This window comes from Euprymna scolopes, chromosome 26 (assembly GCF_053919585.1).
Source record: "Euprymna scolopes isolate OS-2025 chromosome 26, ASM5391958v1, whole genome shotgun sequence".
NCBI lineage: Eukaryota > Metazoa > Mollusca > Cephalopoda > Sepiida > Sepiolidae > Euprymna > Euprymna scolopes.
In genome coordinates, this window is record NC_136507.1 from 74,098,719 (window position 1) to 74,117,318 (window position 18,600).

Here is an 18,600-nt window from a genome sequence, read left to right on the forward strand (position 1 = left end):
AAAAACAATTTGTATTATTGGGATTAGTTCTGACTACCATGCTCATCTTAGTTTTCATATATTAACAAGGTTTCGGACCAGTGTAACCTTTTGACCTCCTTCAAGTGCATCTGCAAATTTGGGAACCTAAATAGTTGACTTAAGAATCTTTTGTAGCACGGGAAACCTGTATGGAATTTTGAACTAAACCTTTTATTGTTCTCATTCCAATAGCCGTGATAGGGCAAAAGTGTTTATTCTATACTAGCAGGGCAACCTGGCGTTGCCCAGGGTAAAACTGTAACATATTTCCATTCAAATTTTATCTCTCTATCTAACTTTCTGTCCACACCACCGTTTTCTCTCTCTCTCTTACTAATCCACTCTTTCTCTTCTGTCCAACCCATTCCTCTCTGGGGGAACAAACGGACGGACGGACACACACACATCCTTTATGTAATATATTCTTTGAAGGATGACTGCATTTTTTTAAAATGAATACATAAAATGACTAAAAAAACAAAATAAAATAAAACGCCCACCCCCGCGAAACCTGGCCCAGTTGACCACCCCTCCACCATAAAATAAATAATTTTTTCCGAATTTTACATATTTTTACCCAAAGAAATGCTCATAAAAAAGTTACAAACTTTGTGGGTCTTTGTTTTGTAGTCTTTTGGGAGTGTTTGCAGTATATAATAAAACAAGATAGTGGTCAAAAAACAAATATATAAAAATAAACGTTACCAAAGGCAAGATAAGTTACTCTTCTATCTTTCTGAATAAGTTTTTAGTATGGTTTAACATATTTTAAAGCGTCTATTTAATTTGAAATACAAGTAGAATTGACAAGTTAGAATGAGGACAAGATAGCAAACATCAAACGTTCATCTGGTAAGTCTCAATAATCACTTAAATCATAAAAATAAAACAGAAATTTACCCAATAAATGTCACGGGGACACTTATTGGGTGGATTTCTACCAATATTTTGATTATTTTTCAAGTTTTGAGCCATTACTGACACTTCAAAGACGACATGTTCTTATCGGCCATCTTGTTGCTGGTTTAACTTACCACCTTGGCACTACTTATTTTCTAAACTAAATAAAAGATTTAAAATACGTTAAACACAAAAAACTTATTCAGGTAGGTAGAGGAGTAAGTTATCTTACCTTTGGAAACATTTATTTGTTGCATATTTGTTTCTTTATCTCTTTTTCGTTTTATTGTCTTAACTGCAAAATCTCCCTTTTTTAAAACTTTTAACTTGACATATGCACACCTGCACAGGGGGGTTGTCAGAACAACCTGGCATGAGGATATATTTCCATGCAAGTAAACCCTGACTAAATATTCAAAATAACACAGTATTTGTGGCCCAAATAAGATCTCCTCAGTGTGGCTAGCCACACTGGCTTATATGAGGAGTGGTGCATCTACTTTAATTGATGTTGCCTGATACTCCACCAGACCAAGTGTATTGGGGAAAAGAACATTAATATTCTTAACTTCTTTACAAGCTCAACATCCGAACAGTCAGCCAGGTGGACGAGTGGTAAGAGTTTAGGCTTCCTGAGGTCCCGATTTCGAATCTTGCTAGATTTAGCCACTCTGATGAGTCGTAGACGACAAAAAACGTGTCAGTGGACAATTATATTTAAGAAAAAAACAAACAATATATATGCCGCTTCCCATATGGGGATACCAAATTGGTTAAAGGGAAAATTATTCCCAATTCGCATTTAGGTAAAAATGCACTTTCGTAAATAATTGAATTCATTCAAAAACGTATCGCAAAAACAAAAACAAATAACATATATATATATATATATATATATATATATATATATATATATATGCTTTATATATTTTTTATATTTAAGTATTATGGAGTTCAAAATCTTTACAAGGTCCAAGAACGTCCTTGGATAGTAAACAAATCCAAGGACAGATATTCTAGCTGGTATGTAAATAAAATTGGTTTTATTTTCTAACATTGTCTTTATTCTTCAATCTGGCCCAATTTTATTTTCTAACATTGTCTTTATTCTTCAATATGGCCCAATTTTATTTTCTAACATTGTCTTTATTCTTTAATCTGGACCAATTTTATTTTCTAACATTGTCTTTATTCTTTAATCTGGCCCAATTTTATTTTCTAACATTGTCTTTATTCTTTAATCTGGCCCAATTTTATTTTCTAACATTGTCTTTATTCTTTAATCTGGCCCAATTTTATTTTCTAACATTGTCTTTATTCTTTAATCTGGCCCAATTTTATTTTCTAACATTGTCTTTATTCTTTAATCTGGCCCAATTTTATTTTCTAACATTGTCTTTATTCTTTAATCTGGCCCAATTTTATTTTCTAACATTGTCTTTATTCTTTAATCTGGCCCAATTTTATTTTCTAAAATTGTCTTTATTCTTCAATCTGGCCCAATTTTGTTTTCTAAGATTTTCTTTGCACTTTAATCTCTTTCTTATGATGATCTTTATGTTTCAATCTGGCCCACATGATTAAACAAGTTTGACACTCCTTTGACCGAGATTTAGACTTTTAATGAAATAGTGAGGTATTATGTTAGCAAATGAGTACACATACATTTAAGATTATTAGATAGTGAGGTAAAAATTAAAATTTGTTTGAAGCATTAGTCAAGTGCATTTTTTGAAAAAGTGTGTGATAGTGAAAATAGTAGGATGGGATCGAACCCTTACCTGCTGAACATAAAAGGAATCTACTTCAAAGGAACAGAAAACAGACCAAATCTCACTAATCCAGGATATACCAAACTTTTAAAAATAATTTTTTGCAGACGTATGCAACAGATTAAAATGATAAAATATCTTTAATTCATCCCCATCATCAATTTTTTTTTTTTTTTTACATATCATTTGTAAAACATTGAGAAATTTCATGTACCTGTTCAAGTTTTCATTGATTGTTTTTTCTTAAACATTATTTTTAAATAGATTTGTCAATAGTATTATTAACAAAATTTAAAAATAAATAGATAAATAAATAAATAAAAACTTGAAGTGGGAGAGATAAAACAAGCTAGAAGTGAAATTTAGTGTCCAATCAAAAAATAAATAAATAAATAAAAAATGCTTGATTAAACCGGAGAAGAACTGCTTTCTCAATCAGGATTACTGGACTTTGGAATAGACTAACTGCACCAACACCACAACAATTCAAGGTGAATTTAGACAGGTGCTGGGCTACTGTGTCATCTTTTATTTAAATTTCTACCATCCTTTCTCTACATAACAATTGGAGCATGCATGGTTTATTTTTTGGTAAATAAATGGAACGGAATCAAAAATAAAAAGTGAAAACGAAAAAATTGAATTTTAATTCTTCATATTGATGTTGATATTGATTAACCAACACACTTTGAGATATTTAAAAAATAAAAATAAAATTTTTGTTCAATTTTTAGAGAGGAGTTCTGCTCTGATTTTTTTTTTTTTGCTGTGATGGCTCTCTTCATTTCATAAATAGTCCGTGGATTTTTGTTTTGATAGATAACCCCACAGATAAATATCTGCAGGGTTATGGTCTGGTGTATGTGACGCCCATTAAAGTGCTCCCATATATCATTAAACAGTGATAAAACAAAGACTGTTGGATATAAATGGGAATGTTATTAATAAAACAACAGAAAGTGATAATCTAAACCCCCCCCCCATTGTTTTCTTCTTATAAAAAGTTGTAGCTAAGTTAGGGAGTAATAAAAAAAAAAGTATGGCATCATTGTTAATAGCATCGGTACACTCATCAGCATATTCTGTGTTGCTTGTTTTACGTACTGCTGCATGTTGGAAAGCTTTTAGAAACTGCTTTTCAAACTAACTCTGACCAGGTCCTTATTTATCCCTCGTTCTTTCAAGCCCATCCTTATTACTTCATCCCATATCTTCCTTGACCTTTCCCCTGACAACCGATCCTGCTACCTCAACTGTTCTACATCTACTAACCCAAGCACTCTCATCCATTCTTTCCATGTGACCAAACCAACAAAGTCTCTTGTTCTGCACACACATCCATATACTTCCTCTAAGGTCTGCCTTTAAGACTCACATTACACATCCATCATATCACTTTTATATCATTTCTATCCATGCAACGTATATCCTCAAGCCTTACTGGCTAGGTTTCACTTTCATACATCAGCACATTGCATACACATGCTTGATAAACCGTTCCCTTTATCGAGAATTGTAATGCTCTGCTGGTTAGTAAGGACAGAAGTTCCCTGAACTTACTGTGTCCCCTCATTACAATCACGCGAGCACCAAATCAACAAAGTCTCCTGTTTTATACACATCTTACTTTTCCATCCAGATTCAATCTTCAGACCTAATCCTGTCTTTAATACTCAAATAGCATTCTCATATCATTTCTCTCCATGTAATGCATGCCCTCAACCCTCACTGGCCAGGTTTCATTTCCCTGCATCATCATACTATGCACACATAACCTGATAAACTCTTTCCTGGTCGACAGCAATCTCTCTCTCTTTAACGGAATGGTCATTACTGATCAGTTGTGACACTCTTCACAAATCGTCACCATTGACTTTGGTTCGGCGCCATTCTAAGCAGCTAAGCCATGCTAATGTCCGTGATGTCTTTCATGTTGTCTGACATTCTTGTTTTTGGTCTTCCACATTCTCTTTTGCCAGGGGTTGTACCAAAGAGAAGATCTTTTGTTAGGCCGTCCGTTCTAGCCACATGTCCCAAAAATCGCAATTTCCTGTCATCGATGTTGTCCAGCAGTCTTCAGCATGGTCCAATCTTCTCCAGAACCCATTTGTTTGTATGTTTGTCCACCCAGCTTACACAAAGAAATCTACGGTAGCACCACAATTCAAAAGCAGCAATTTTCCTCTTGTTGAATTTCAAGACCCAACATTTTGCTCCATATGTTGCTATTGAGAAAACCAAAGCTTGCAGGAGTCGTTTCTTTGTGCGTTGTGAAATAGATCTGTCTTTCCAGATAGTGGTTAGTGCTGTTTTTGCCATTGCAATATGCCGTCTTATTTCTTTGGTGTCATCTACAACAGCAATAACACTTTAATAATAGCAGAAGTTTCACTCCTAACACTTATAATCACAATAGCATCAGCGCCTCCCTGTGTTCCAGTGGCATCACCAAGGTAACAAAACTTCGGAACAGCTTAGTAGCCTTGTCATCCAGGTATGTTTAGTTCTAATCCGTCTTCATGGTTTTACAGTTCTTGCACACAAACTGGTTGTCATCTCTCGACCAACCTATAATTCCACTGCATTTATATTTTTGATTTTGTCGAGTGATAATGGGTTTTTTTTGTTTTTTTTTTACATAGGCATCACAACTTATCAAGGCCAAGAAGCTACTCGAGGATAAGGGTTAAAGAGCGCACACTAGAAATTGGACAATATAGAAATCGTTAGTAATGGAAATTTGGTAAATTTGTTAACTTATATGGAACGGCTCATCAAAAACTTGTTTACGTTAGACACTTGAAGACAACCATATTGTAGTCAGCTTGCTGGTGAATCATAGGAAAAGTTCCCTAAACTTATTCCATTCACTTAGCTCCTCTTTCTGGTTTCATCAACGTAACGAAACTTCCGAACAGTCTCAATAAAGTTTCTGAATTTTGGAGATGAGGATTGGTTATTCGTATTATTTGGATTCATCGGACTACTGTTCTCATCTTGTGTCATTTTTCACAGAATTTTGATCGATGTAACCTCCGACCTTCTTCAGGTATCGTTTTGAACTTGATAACTAAATTAATTAAATACATTACTAAGTAGACCTAGTATAAAATTTAACACGATATGGAAACCGTTAATTATAAATAATAGATAATATATACAGTAATAAAGTAAACAAGAACAGTATAAATTGGTTTTTATATACATGAAGTAAATTTCACAGCGTACAAGGATTATTTGATACTAGAGTTATTCATAATCGTACTCTATTTTTAAAAGAGGGAAGATATAACATATGAGAAATATTTGGAATCAAGTCTCTCCTTATTGTTATTTCGGATCATTTGAAACCATAGTAAGTTTTAGTCCCCGCTCTATCAAAGCCAAATATTTTGGAGAAATATCTATAAAAGTGAGAATGTGTTACAGTGGGCTGGAGCATGGAAATTACCAAAAATGGAGCAAGTTTTAGTCTCTCCTCATCCAAGGCCAGATGTTTTGGGAAAATAAATATATATATATACATATAAGAATAAGTAGTTAATAAAATGTTAAAAAACACTTTGAAAAAGAGTTAAAAACATATTTGATTTTAAAAAGGAAGCACAAAATAAGTGGATAGTCCTTAATCTGTGGAGTTTCGATAAAAAAAAACCTCCTTCTCATCAGAGGGTAGGATTTAGCAAAATGCGGAATTGGGTTGTGCTTGCAAAAGTATTTGATGAAACTACAAGTAAATCATAGATCTTACTTGGTAACACATAATGGAGCAGAGGGAATATGGTAAAGAAAAAGGTGATTTCACGTGAATGGATAGTCTGGTGAAGGGTAAAATATCCAATAACGGTAAAATCCAAAAAAAGTTGGTTAAATTTCCATTTCCACAAGTAAAATCCAAGAGAATCACGTAATTGGAAGATGGTCCAAAGTAATCCAAAAGGCAGAAATCCGTGGAATAATTCACAAATGGGGGCAAGGAAAAGGGAATGAGTTTATATATATATATATATATATACATACAGCAATTAATATAATAATATATACTAATAATGAGTAATAAATAGTGAGATTTACAACTAGAAATAAAACAGGCTTAACGTTCCAAAATTTGTACTAGAACTGTCCGCAAGGACCTGTGACACAGTGGTTAAAATACTTGGAAAAATCAATTTTAAATGTGATATTTTCCTGAAGGTGGATGGTTCAGTTCTCAGTGTAGGCGACCGGAAAATACAATTACGAATTACTTAGGACCTCTATCCAGTCATGACTGACAGAACAAGAGCATGCTAGCCCCATGAAGTAAATAAAGGGTTCCATTCGAAATTCTGTCCAAATTTCTGAGTTCAACGCAAAGTTAAACAAGATACACCTGAAGAAGGTCAGAGGTTACATCGACTGAAACATTGTGAAAACGACACTCAAGATGAGAAGAGTAGTTCAAAGAATCCAAAGAATACGAATCTCAATAGCCATCCAAATGTACAAATGTACAAATGTCCAAATGTACAAATGTCCAAATGTCCAAATGTCCAAATGTCCAAATGTCCAAATGTACAAATGTACAGGGTAGCCAAAAAGTAACTTCGGGGCCAGTGAAGGAAGTTTAAAATTTTTATGAAAAATAACATCTTTTCAATGGTTTCCATTTCCCTCGTCACAAATTTGTACTTTTTTCCAAAACATTATCAATGACGGATTGCAGGATCACTCGATTATGATTTAATTCCACGACTTCATTCCTGGTTTTCTCCTTTAATTCCTGCAGAGCTTCACGTTTGCTGATGCAAACTTTTTCTTTGAGATGTTCCCCCACCCCCTCTGAAAGAACAAAATTGCTAACAGACTTAAGATCGAACCATTTAAAAGATGTTATGTTTTCACAAATTTTTTTTCTTTTTCATTTTTTTTTTCTCCATCGTCTTTGTCGTATTATGTTAAAATTCCATCAAGATTTTAAAAACAAAATAAGTTAAAAAATCCCTGAGTAACTTTTTTGTACTTTCTCCACATCTGACTTCTCATCCATCTCAATTGTCTTGCACTTCTTGCACTAACAAATTAATAATTCTCATAACTTGCTTTCTAATAATAGGCATAGCTACTATTGTTGAATTACTGGATTAGAAAAACAAGTCTCTAATTTAAATTGTTTTCATTGTTATTTAGTAGTAATTTTGGTTCCTAACCTTCACTCTTGATTTGAAATTTAACACATACATCGAATCTGTTGCCAAGATTGCTGGAAAAATGGTTGGATCATTCTACTGCTCCAGTAATTATCTCATTGCCGATGCAATCCACTATCTGTATAAGAGCCAGGTATGCCCTAAAATTGAACACTGTTGCCACATCTGGGTAGGAGCTGCTCAGTGCATCCTATGCAACCTTGATAGAGTTCAAAACTGGCTTCAAAACTTAGGTGATGCCCTTTTCTCTTCCCTGCAATTTCTTTCCCACAGAAGAGACATTGTGAGCCTGTTTATGCTCTATTATTATTTTCATGGAAAGTACTCGACTAAACTCCAATTTATGGTTTCCTCTTGCCAAACTTTCATAAAAACACTTCACTAGCTACAACCACTCTATGCCTAAATCTAAATGCAGATTCCATGAACTAAGCTTATTTCCCAGAACTGTCCACTTGTGGAACACTGTTAAGCTGGCCTGCTTCTCAGTTGAATACAACATGGTAGCCTTTAAATCCAATGTAAACAAGGTCTTGCTTAGCCGTCCACATAAATAATGAAATTCTACCTAATTTGCAACATTAACGATTACTACACTACCACGTTACATTATTAACCCTTATCCTCGAGTGGCCTTTGGGCGTTGATAAGTGATGATTCCCAAGTAAAAAAAAAAAAAAAAAAGAAAAGTTCCCCCCCTTCAGTTGTAGAATCTAGTTGCACAGCTACCAGGCCTGTCACCTTGATTTTATCTACAAACTGGCTGGATTAGTGAGATTTAATCTGAATTATAGGAAAAAAAAAAGGGATTTTTCGAATCACTGTTGAAGGACAGAATATTCAAATATTGGATTCTATTTCTTTGCATTATCATTTCAGATTCTCTGATCAACTTTGGTGGCAAAAAGAAAAAGAAAAATACATTTAACCAAACTTGAATGCTACAACTGTTCCGAGAAGCAGAAGATCAGGTAGCTCACTGGTTATCTATGCAGAATATGGGATCTAAAAACTGAGTACAAACATAGTTGGATCTCTTATGTTCAGTTATGCACTAATAGTATTCAAAAAGGTATGAAACCTGAAGACCCTCCAATTACCCACAAGAATGACAATATTCCATTAAACATTCAGAATGGTTTGAGTCTCATTCTATGTTTGATTTTAAGAGATTTAATCAACAGTGATTCAGCGAATATTTTCGTTTTTTATTATGGGGAATTTTTTCCTACGGGCATAATAATCTAAATTGCTATGCCTCAGTTTTAGGCATTTCTTACTCACATAATTGCTGCATAGACTTTGTAGCGATTCAGCTCCTTGCTGAAACCCCAATCTGGCTGACTCAATGTCCAGCTGTGATTGGGGCCTATCTCCGGCCTCCTCGGAGGCGGCAGTGTGGACAAACGAACATGACGACGAAGGTGGTGAAAACTAACAAAAACAAACAAATAAAAAAGTGCTTTTAAAACACACAAAATTCAATCCAAGCGGTTCGTTCAGAATGGTCAGTATTTTTAGTATTTCCTTACCTTTTTTTAAGGAGATTTTTTTTTTTCATTTAAGTTGTCAACTTGTCAGATCAAGGGAGATAACTTTTCCTACTGCAAATTTTCAGTATTTCTTCTACATTTTTTCTTCTTAGTATTATCTATATAATATTGTATTTGTTCTTTCTTTAGTTAGTTTGTACGTTACGCTTTGAAAAGGATAAATACAATTATTGAAATCCAAACTGATAAAAAATAAAAAAAAGAAGCCAAATTTGTGACATTTCATTCTAAGGCCAATTTGGTGACCCTGGACAAGAATATAAGAGTGACCTCCCTTTGATGTGGCCCTGTTTTCGAATAATAAAAAATAATAATAATAAAAATAATAATAATAATAAAAATAATAATTATAATAACAATAATAATAATAATAATAGTAATAATAATAATAATAATAATAATAATAATAATAATAACAATAATAATAACAATAAAAACAATATATGATCATTGTTGTAATGATGTGAGAAATGAACTCATAGTAATTTCGATGTGCAGCAGTTCTTCACCAAGCAAAGAAGTCAATAAAATGCTACATAAAAAAAGGAAAAATTTGAAAGAAATGGAACAGAAAAAGAACATTATCTACCAAGAGGTGCTGGACTGAAGGAGTAAGTTAAAGACTGTTTCTTACAATGTGATTTTATTATTTTTATTAAACTATGTAGCACATTATTACTTCCTGGATATTTATGAATACTTATTAATTTATTTCATTTTGATCAGTTTTATATTTAAAATACAATGGACACTATTTTCATAGAAATGTTAGGAAATTCACTGTCCCCGCCCAAATAATTTTTTGCGCTATTCAGAAAAATATCAGCTTTGTCAAAACATATTTGTTGGTTAAATATATTTCTCATTCTGTGGAATTTCCATGTGTCCTTCTAGTTGTTAATATTATTGTTATTATTATTATCATTATTATTATTATTATTATTATTATTATTATTATTATTATTACTGAACATTTTGCTGGTTAAAAGCAAGCAAGAGTTATCTTCTGTGGTATTAACTGATGCAGATGGCATCACAGAGTGCTTTATTATTATTATTATCATCATCATTATTATGTGACTTAAAAACAATGAGTAAAAGTCATAGTATGTTGACTTTATGCCAAATGGATGGGGGGGAAAAAAAAAAAAAAAATGGAAATTGCACTAAGCTATAGTGGTTTAACTAACTTCCACCAAAGGAGGAAGTTTCGTAGAAGTATGAAATTCACAAGTGGTCCCAGTTGCATGCATATCCCCATTATGGGAGATGAAAATGTTAGGTTTTTGCAACTCTGGCAGGGAGGTATCGACGTCCTCCTACATACAGCACCTGGAATTTCCAAATGGTCACTTATCTGATACTGACCAAGCTCAATGTTGCTTAACTTTGGCAATCTAATGAGAACTGATGTGTAAACGTGATTATACCATACTAATGGATAGTTGAATATGGTTAAATTTGTGTTCATTTTTGCACTAAATACAAATCCCTATTAATCCCCAACTGCATTGAAAGGATACCATAATACTTAGTTCACCACACCTTATAAGAAAGGTTCATGCAAAATTTCAGTCAGATCAGTTCAGTAGTTTCCGAGAAAAAATGAAATGGACAGGCAGACAGGCTAAGAGAAATATAACATAGACTACTATTATTATTATTTAATACATCTGTTAAGTACATCTATGGAATTCTGATCAACATTCATCTCTATAATTTGGTTAGAATCCTGAGTATTTCATATACTCCACACTTGCTAGTAAATCCAGGTAAGCTGCGGCATTGATTTCATTTGAAATTAGTTTCAGTATAAGCTGCATATCTCTACAAAGCCACCATTCACCCATCCAGGGAGTATTGCTGCCACATCTGGGTTGGTTCATCAACCACTAGTTTCTCCCTCTTAGACAAACTAAAAAAAAAAACAAGCTAATATGTCCCACATATTGCATCTCTGTGCCTGTGTTACATGTACTTTAATGGAATATGCTCTGACGAATTTGTTGCACTTATGCCCCATTGGCATAAATTCTCCCCTGACAAGCAGCAAATTCCCACCCTTTAACTGTAGATGCCTTTAGATGCTGGAAAGCATTCTACTCTAATAGTTTCTTCCCTCGAATTGCTAGACGTTGGATGTCCCTCCCTGTCTCTTGCTTCTATGACTGTACTAACATGCAGAAATTTAAATGTAATGCAAACATACATCTCGCTGCTCAACTCCCTACATAATGCCCCTGTAGACATGATTCTACGTAGTAACCCCTTATGTCCAAGTGGCAATAAAAAATTCAATCTAAATCTTTAATTTCAACTGCACTGAGTATATTGCCTATAATAAATTTCTGAATGTTACAAGAATGTCCAAAGTCCAAGATTTCTTATTGATTTATAAATTCCACAAAATATTAAATTCCAATAGCCAATAAAATTGCATTTTTAGCATAATCTTTCAATGCTTGTGCAACATAATTAAATTTCAAGAATTAAAAAAAAACACTATTATGCACTTGTTATGTCAAAATTAGTAAAAATTCCAAAAATTATGAATTATGACCGAGTAGAAGATCAGTTAGAAATATTAAAAAACAAACAAACAAAAATCCCAACCATATTTACATTCCACCATTTTCTATTTTAAAATGGCAGATTTTCAAGAATTCTAATAACAGTTACCTCCCCTAGATTTTAAGTCTTCAACATTATCAAATATGATAAAGCTATATAATTCGATACATTTTATTTTTATTTGTAATTATTTTTTATACCGGATCATATTTCATAGTTTTTCGGAATTTTTAATAATTTTGACATGACTCCTAAGTATGTAATAGTTGTTTTTATCTAAAATGCGTTTATTTGCAATCGAATTATCCTGCACAAGCACCAAATTTTCTTTGTTTATATCAATGGAAAATTTGTTTTCCTTTAACTAACAAATTGAAAAAATTTTTACCATCCCCCTCCACACACACATTTTGTTGATTTTGTAAATAAAAATCAATTGTTGCCAAAAAATAAAATAAAAAATACAAAAAATAACTTGAGATTTTTAAAAAATGTGCTTATACAGTATAATAGTATTCTAAACAAATGCATTTCAAGTCGGCAGCTCCTGTTACTCTTGCTTCTTCTTATTTGTCCCTCAGTCCTCATTTTTTAAATGAGTGATTTTTCGGACAAAGGGAGAAGAAAAAGCTGTTTTCTAGGTTGGCAGTATTTTTGCGAACAGTTGGCTGAGATGGCGGAAATTTTCTGTTTCTATGTCTATCCTTGTAGCCATGTCACTAGTAAGGGTGTTGGAGGTAAACGTTTTGTCTGGGCTGACGTTATCCGCCTGATAGTCAGGGACCCGAACCTTGGATTAACTACTAAGGAGGCCGTCCTATCAGCAGGTGCAAAGTACTGGGGCTGCTGTATTGCCATTTGGTGAATGGATTCTGGACCATGCAGTAGCTTCTGGTGGGGCCTCTCGATGCCATACTAGTGGGTAATTGTTACGGCTTTACCTTATCATTAGCTACAAATAAAAAAAAAATTCTTCGTTTCTTTTTCTCTCTTAATTTCCCCTCTCTGTCCTGCTCTAAGTAAATCTGTCGACCTAGTCCACAAATTCCAAAATTTCATCATGACAAGTTTCAAGAAAAAATACACGATTAAACCCGGTTCTCCAACTTCCAACGTAGACCCCTACTACCATGCCTCCTTCTCCAACATCAGGGGTCTTCGTTCTAACCTTCCAGAGGTTGAAACCCAATTACAGGAGACTAAACCAGACCTTTTATTTTTAAGTGAAACTGGCATTGGACAGGCTATTTCCCTAGATGAGTTTGCAATTTCAGGATACTCTAACTTAACTTCTAAATCTGACCCCCAAGATCGCCATGGGCATGGAATATGTGCCTATATTAAAGATAACTTTCCATGTGGGAGGGACATCTCCAGGGAAGATCCTAACTTACCCTATATGTGCTTCTGGGTTGCTTTAGCTCACACTACTGCATTTATATTTACTCTCTATCGCCCCCACAACAGCGGAGTTACTATCTTTCAAAGCATATCTGAGAAAATTGACCAAGTCCTTTCTACTTATCCTTCAGCTAACATTCACGTATGTGGAGACTTCAATGTTCACAACGTCGAATGGTTGACCCACTCAAACAAGACCGATGATGAGGGGAGGTTCTGTCATGATTTCTCCATTGCCTATGACCTCACTCAGATTGTTCAGGAACCTACCCGTGTGCCCGATAATGACGGCCAGTATGCGAGCCTACTAGACCTTTTTCTCACAACTTGCCCTGAACTATGTTCAGTTTCTGTTCTGTCGCCTCTTGGATCTTCCGACCACTCTGTTGTATCAATTAAGATAAAAATGAAATGTAATAAGTCCCCAGACGTACCTCTTCATCGTACAGTATATTGATACACTAAGGCTGACTGGGATAGCTTCCGTACATTTATATCTGATCTACCTCTGTATTCCATGTTTAAAAAGGATGTGTCCTCTATAGTATTAGACCTAACTGAATGGTTAACTGTAGGTATTGACCATTTCATACCCTCTAAAAAGTTTCAGCAAAAACCTAACAGCCAGCCATGGTTCTCTCCAGAATGTGCTGCTGCCATTGCGCACAGAAATCACTTTTTCCACTGCTTCAAACGTAATAGATGTATGGAAATGAAAGCCGTTTTCAGGACTGCCAGCAACCATTGTAAGAAAGTAATAAGGAATGCAAGAGTGTTGTATGCTCAATCTGTTAAGTCCAAAGTAGCTGAGCAGCGGCTTGGTTCCCACCAGTTTTGGCAAATAGCAAACAGAATCCTGAACAGAAGCGTGTGCTCCATCCCAACTATTATCAATGGACCTGAGGTAATCTCGTCAGCATCAGACAAAGCCAAACTCTTTGTCAAGAACTTTGCAGCTAATTCTACCCTTTGCGACCAAGACCGCCAACCCCCAATATTTCCTCCTGTATCAGAAAATACGCTATGTGATATACGTATATCTGTACGTGATGTTGCGAAGCTAATCAAAAACCTTGATTCGAGTAAAGCAACTGGCCCTGATGGTATTCCAATTATAGTACTCAAAAAACTTCAACCTGAATAAGCGCCCATACTTACAAAACTGTTTAAACGTTGTCTTAAGGAGAATAGTTTCCCATCTCCCTGGAAAATCTCATCAGTATGCCCTGTATTTAAGAATTCAGGTGATCGCTCATCCCCCTCTCAGTACAGGCCAATAAGTCTCCTGTGCGTCATGAGTAAGTTGCTAGAATCTGTGTTAAATACAGAAGTAATCAAACATCTCAACAAAAATAACCTTCTTAGTGACACTCAATATGGTTTCCGTTCTGCTAGATCTACAGCAGATGTCCTTACAGTTATATCGCATAGGATTAGCAAATCTCTCGACAGTGGCAATCTTTCTAGGGCAATTGCTCTTGACATATCTAAAGCCTTTGATAGGGTATGGCATAAAGGTTTACTTCATAAGATCGCTAGCTATGGTATAGCTGGAAAAGTCTTCTCAATTATTAAATCATTTCTTTCTGATAGGTTCATAAGAGTAGTAGTTGAGGGGCAAAAATCAGAAGCTCACAGTATTAATGCCGGTGTCCCTCAGGGATCCATCCTTGGCCCAACTCTTTTCCTGATCTACATTAATGATCTTCCAAATCATATCCTTACATCATTTGTAGACATTTATGCTGACGACACTACCATTTATGGTACCACATCTAAGACAGTAAACGACCAAGTTCTCTCCAATTCTCTCTCCTCTGATCTTGAGCACGTAGTACAATGGGGAAAGGAGTGGCTGGTTACTTTTAATGCATCTAAAACCAAGCTTCTCTCTTTACATCATCAACATTCTAATTCACATTTGTCATCAATTGAAATGAATGGCTCTCGTCTTCAGGAGGCCTCAAGTTTTGACAAGCTTCTGGGCTTGACCATTACTCCTGATCTTAAATGGAACACGTATATCAAATCTGTTGCCAAGGCCGCTGGAAAAATGGTGGGATCTTTCTATCGATCCAGTAGATATCTCACTGCTGATGCTATTCTCTACCTATATAAGAGCCAGGTACGTCCAAGGATGGAATACTGTTGCCACATCTGGGCAGGAGCTGCTAGAAAGGACTTGTCCTGCCTTGATAGAGTTCAAAATAGACTTCGTAGCCTCGTAGGAGATGTCCTTTTCTCCTCCTTGCAACCTCTATCTCACAGAAGAGATGTTGCGAGTTTGTCTCTGATGTATCGTTATTTTCATGGAAAGTGTTCAACTGAGCTTCAATCTATGGTCCCCCCTCGCCAAACTTTCACAAGAAACACTCGTCTAGCTGTAAACACTATCAATAATTTCCCCCACTCTTTATCTGTGCCTAAACCTAAACGTAGATTCCATGAACAAAGCTTCTTTCTTAGAACTGCACGCCTGTGGAATTGTCTTCCGTTTTCCTGCTTTCCGGCTGATTACAATATGGTTGTGTTCAAGTCTAAAGTAAATAAGTTCTTGATGAGCCGTTCCATATAAGTTATTAAATTTACCAAATTTTCATTACTAATGATTACTATATTGACCAATTTCTACTGTACACTCTTTAACCCTTATCCTTGAGTGGCCTCTGGGCCTTGATAATGTGGTGATGCCTTTGTAAAAAAAAAAAAAAAAAAAAAGTAATAACACTATCATCAAGCTTACATGTCATGTCAAAATCAACATAAATTACAAAAAATTATCCATTTGAAAAATAATTATAAGTAAAAAAAAAAAGACTTTATCAAAGTATCGAGTTTTATCGTATGTTTTAATGTGGAAGAGTTGTGTGGTCAATTCTATATGACCATTCGACTTATCTCCCTTGCTTTCATTGAAAAAATAGAACATGGCGGAACACTAGTGCTTTTGATTTTTTCATGAAAAATGGATCTAGCACATCTACTGGATCAATTTTCGTAATTTTCTTAATTTTTACTAAATTTCGACATGACATATATGCACATGGTTTTTTTTTTTACTTGAAATGCATTTGTTTTAAATACGATTATACTGTACATAGAAAAAATACAGAAAATTTGAGGTAATAAAAATTATCTCCCTTGATCTGAGAAGTTGCTAATTAGTAAAAAAAAAAAAAAAGAAAAAAAAAGGGCTCTCTTTATGTTAGTAGGGTGAGCTTCAACAACAGAGATTCAGCCAATATTCAGATCATTGGATACATCGTTCCTTTATTTCTAGTCCTATTACACAAATTTGAATGTTTATTCATACATTTTCATTACATGTTTATGCCATTTTAAAGAGGATGTCATTCCCCCGATCCCGGGCAACATTGTTTCTTTCTTTTTCTTTTTTATTGGCATCCCTCTGTCTCAAGAGACAATGGAGTTCTACGTTTCAGATCATATCATTGTTGAATTGCAGCAACTGCTGTTACTCTGCAGCTGCCATGGATATAAGTGATATCCCAAAATTATGACAAAAAGATCCAGCAGAAAAATAACTTAAAGTAAAAATAAAATTTATCGAGTTATCGCGTAGATTTTAATGTGAAAGTGTTGTGCAAATAATTCTATATAACAAACTGACTTATCTCCCTTGATTTTAAGAATCTGTCATTTTTTTTTTAAATACAAAATGTCAGAACATAATTGTGAATAATTTTTTGTTAAAAATATATCTTCGTATTATTTGGAAACTTCTGACAACTGTTCTGATCTTGAGTGTTATGTTCACAACGTTTCGGACGATGTAATCTCCAACCTTCTTCAGGTGTATCCTGGGAATGTTTCTGTTGAACTCAGGAATTTGGATGGAATTTCGAATGGAACCCTTTATTTAATTTTATGGGGGTAGCATGTTCTCGTTCAATCAACCATGACTGGACAGAGGTCTAATTCGTGGTGCAGTGGTTAGAATACTTGGAAAAATCAATTGCAAAAAGTGATATTCTCCTGAAGGTTGAAGGTTCAATCCTCAGCGTGGGCAATCGAAAAAATACAATTGCAAATTACTACCTCAATCTAGTCGTGGCTGATGGAACAAGAGCATGCTACCCCCGTGAAGTAAATAAAGGGTTCCATTCGAAATTCTGTCCAAATTTCTGAGTTCAATAGAAACGTTCCCAAGTTGAAGAAGATACACCTGAAGAAGATCGGAGGTTACAGCAACCAAAACGTGAAAATAACACTCAAGATGAGAACAGTAATCTGAAGATTCCAAATAATATAAATAACCAATCCTCATCTCAAAATTTCAGAAACGTAAAAGTACATCTAGCACATCTACTGGATCATTTTTCATAATTTTTTGAATTTATACTAATTTCAACATGACAGGTAAGTACGTAATAATGTTGTCACCTGAAATGTGTCGGTTTAAAATATCACTAATCTGCATAAGCACCGAAATGTTTATTATTTTAAATTAATGCATCAAGTATTTCAAAACTTTGTGAAGTGAGAACTAGGGCTAGGACAACAGCATATTCTTTTCATTGTTTTGACTCTCGAGTGTGTATCCGTTGATATCTTATATGCTTTTGTATAGAGTGATGTGGTTCTCGGTTGATTAATTGTGTCTAACTGTGTTGGATATATACTCGAGGGTCAAAACAATAAAAATATTCTGTTGTCATAGCCCTAGTGGTGATAAATCGACAAAGCTACCTAGTTTATCTATAAATGAACAAAGATAAAGAATTGATTTAGAACACTTTTTATGATTTATCATCGAGTGAAATAAACATGTATTCTTTACCAATAAAAGAAAAAGAAATCTAGATTTAAAAAAATAAAAAAAACGTTTGAAAATATTTGGTTTAAGATTTATTTCAAATATGAAACGCAGGCATTCTCTTTAGAGTAACATAAAATGCATACAACAAAAAGCCTTACATGCTCGCCACAAAAACATGGTGCTAGTGTACAAAAAGGGTCCCAAATTTCTGGCCTCTTTCTGAAGTCAGAAAACTTAGGTCAAGTGGTATTATCTAACCGGTGCCACATCAAATGGCATAGCATTGAATTGATATGGATATAACAAGTATAAGCCAGATTTTGGTGGGGGTGGGGGGTGGGGAATTCATAACGATGCAAAAGCATTTTTAATGGAAGAAAATATGATTACAAGCAAAATTCCTCCATCTTCTA

The 18,600-nt window shown here is 34.5% G+C and overlaps 1 protein-coding gene across 2 annotated transcripts in view; it reads right to left on the reverse strand.

Annotated features, from left to right (window-relative positions):
• Positions 1–18,600, reverse strand: part of LOC145248188 (uncharacterized) — a 558,365-nt gene that overhangs the window by 39,465 nt on the left and 500,300 nt on the right. The window contains exon 11 of one of the 2 annotated variants that reach the window (XM_080110044.1): positions 9,167–9,316. The exons of the other annotated variant lie outside the window; for it this stretch is intronic. Within the exon in view, the coding sequence (XP_079966170.1) occupies positions 9,167–9,316 (150 nt within the window). The remainder of the gene's footprint in view (positions 1–9,166; positions 9,317–18,600) is intronic. 2 annotated transcript variants of the gene reach the window in all.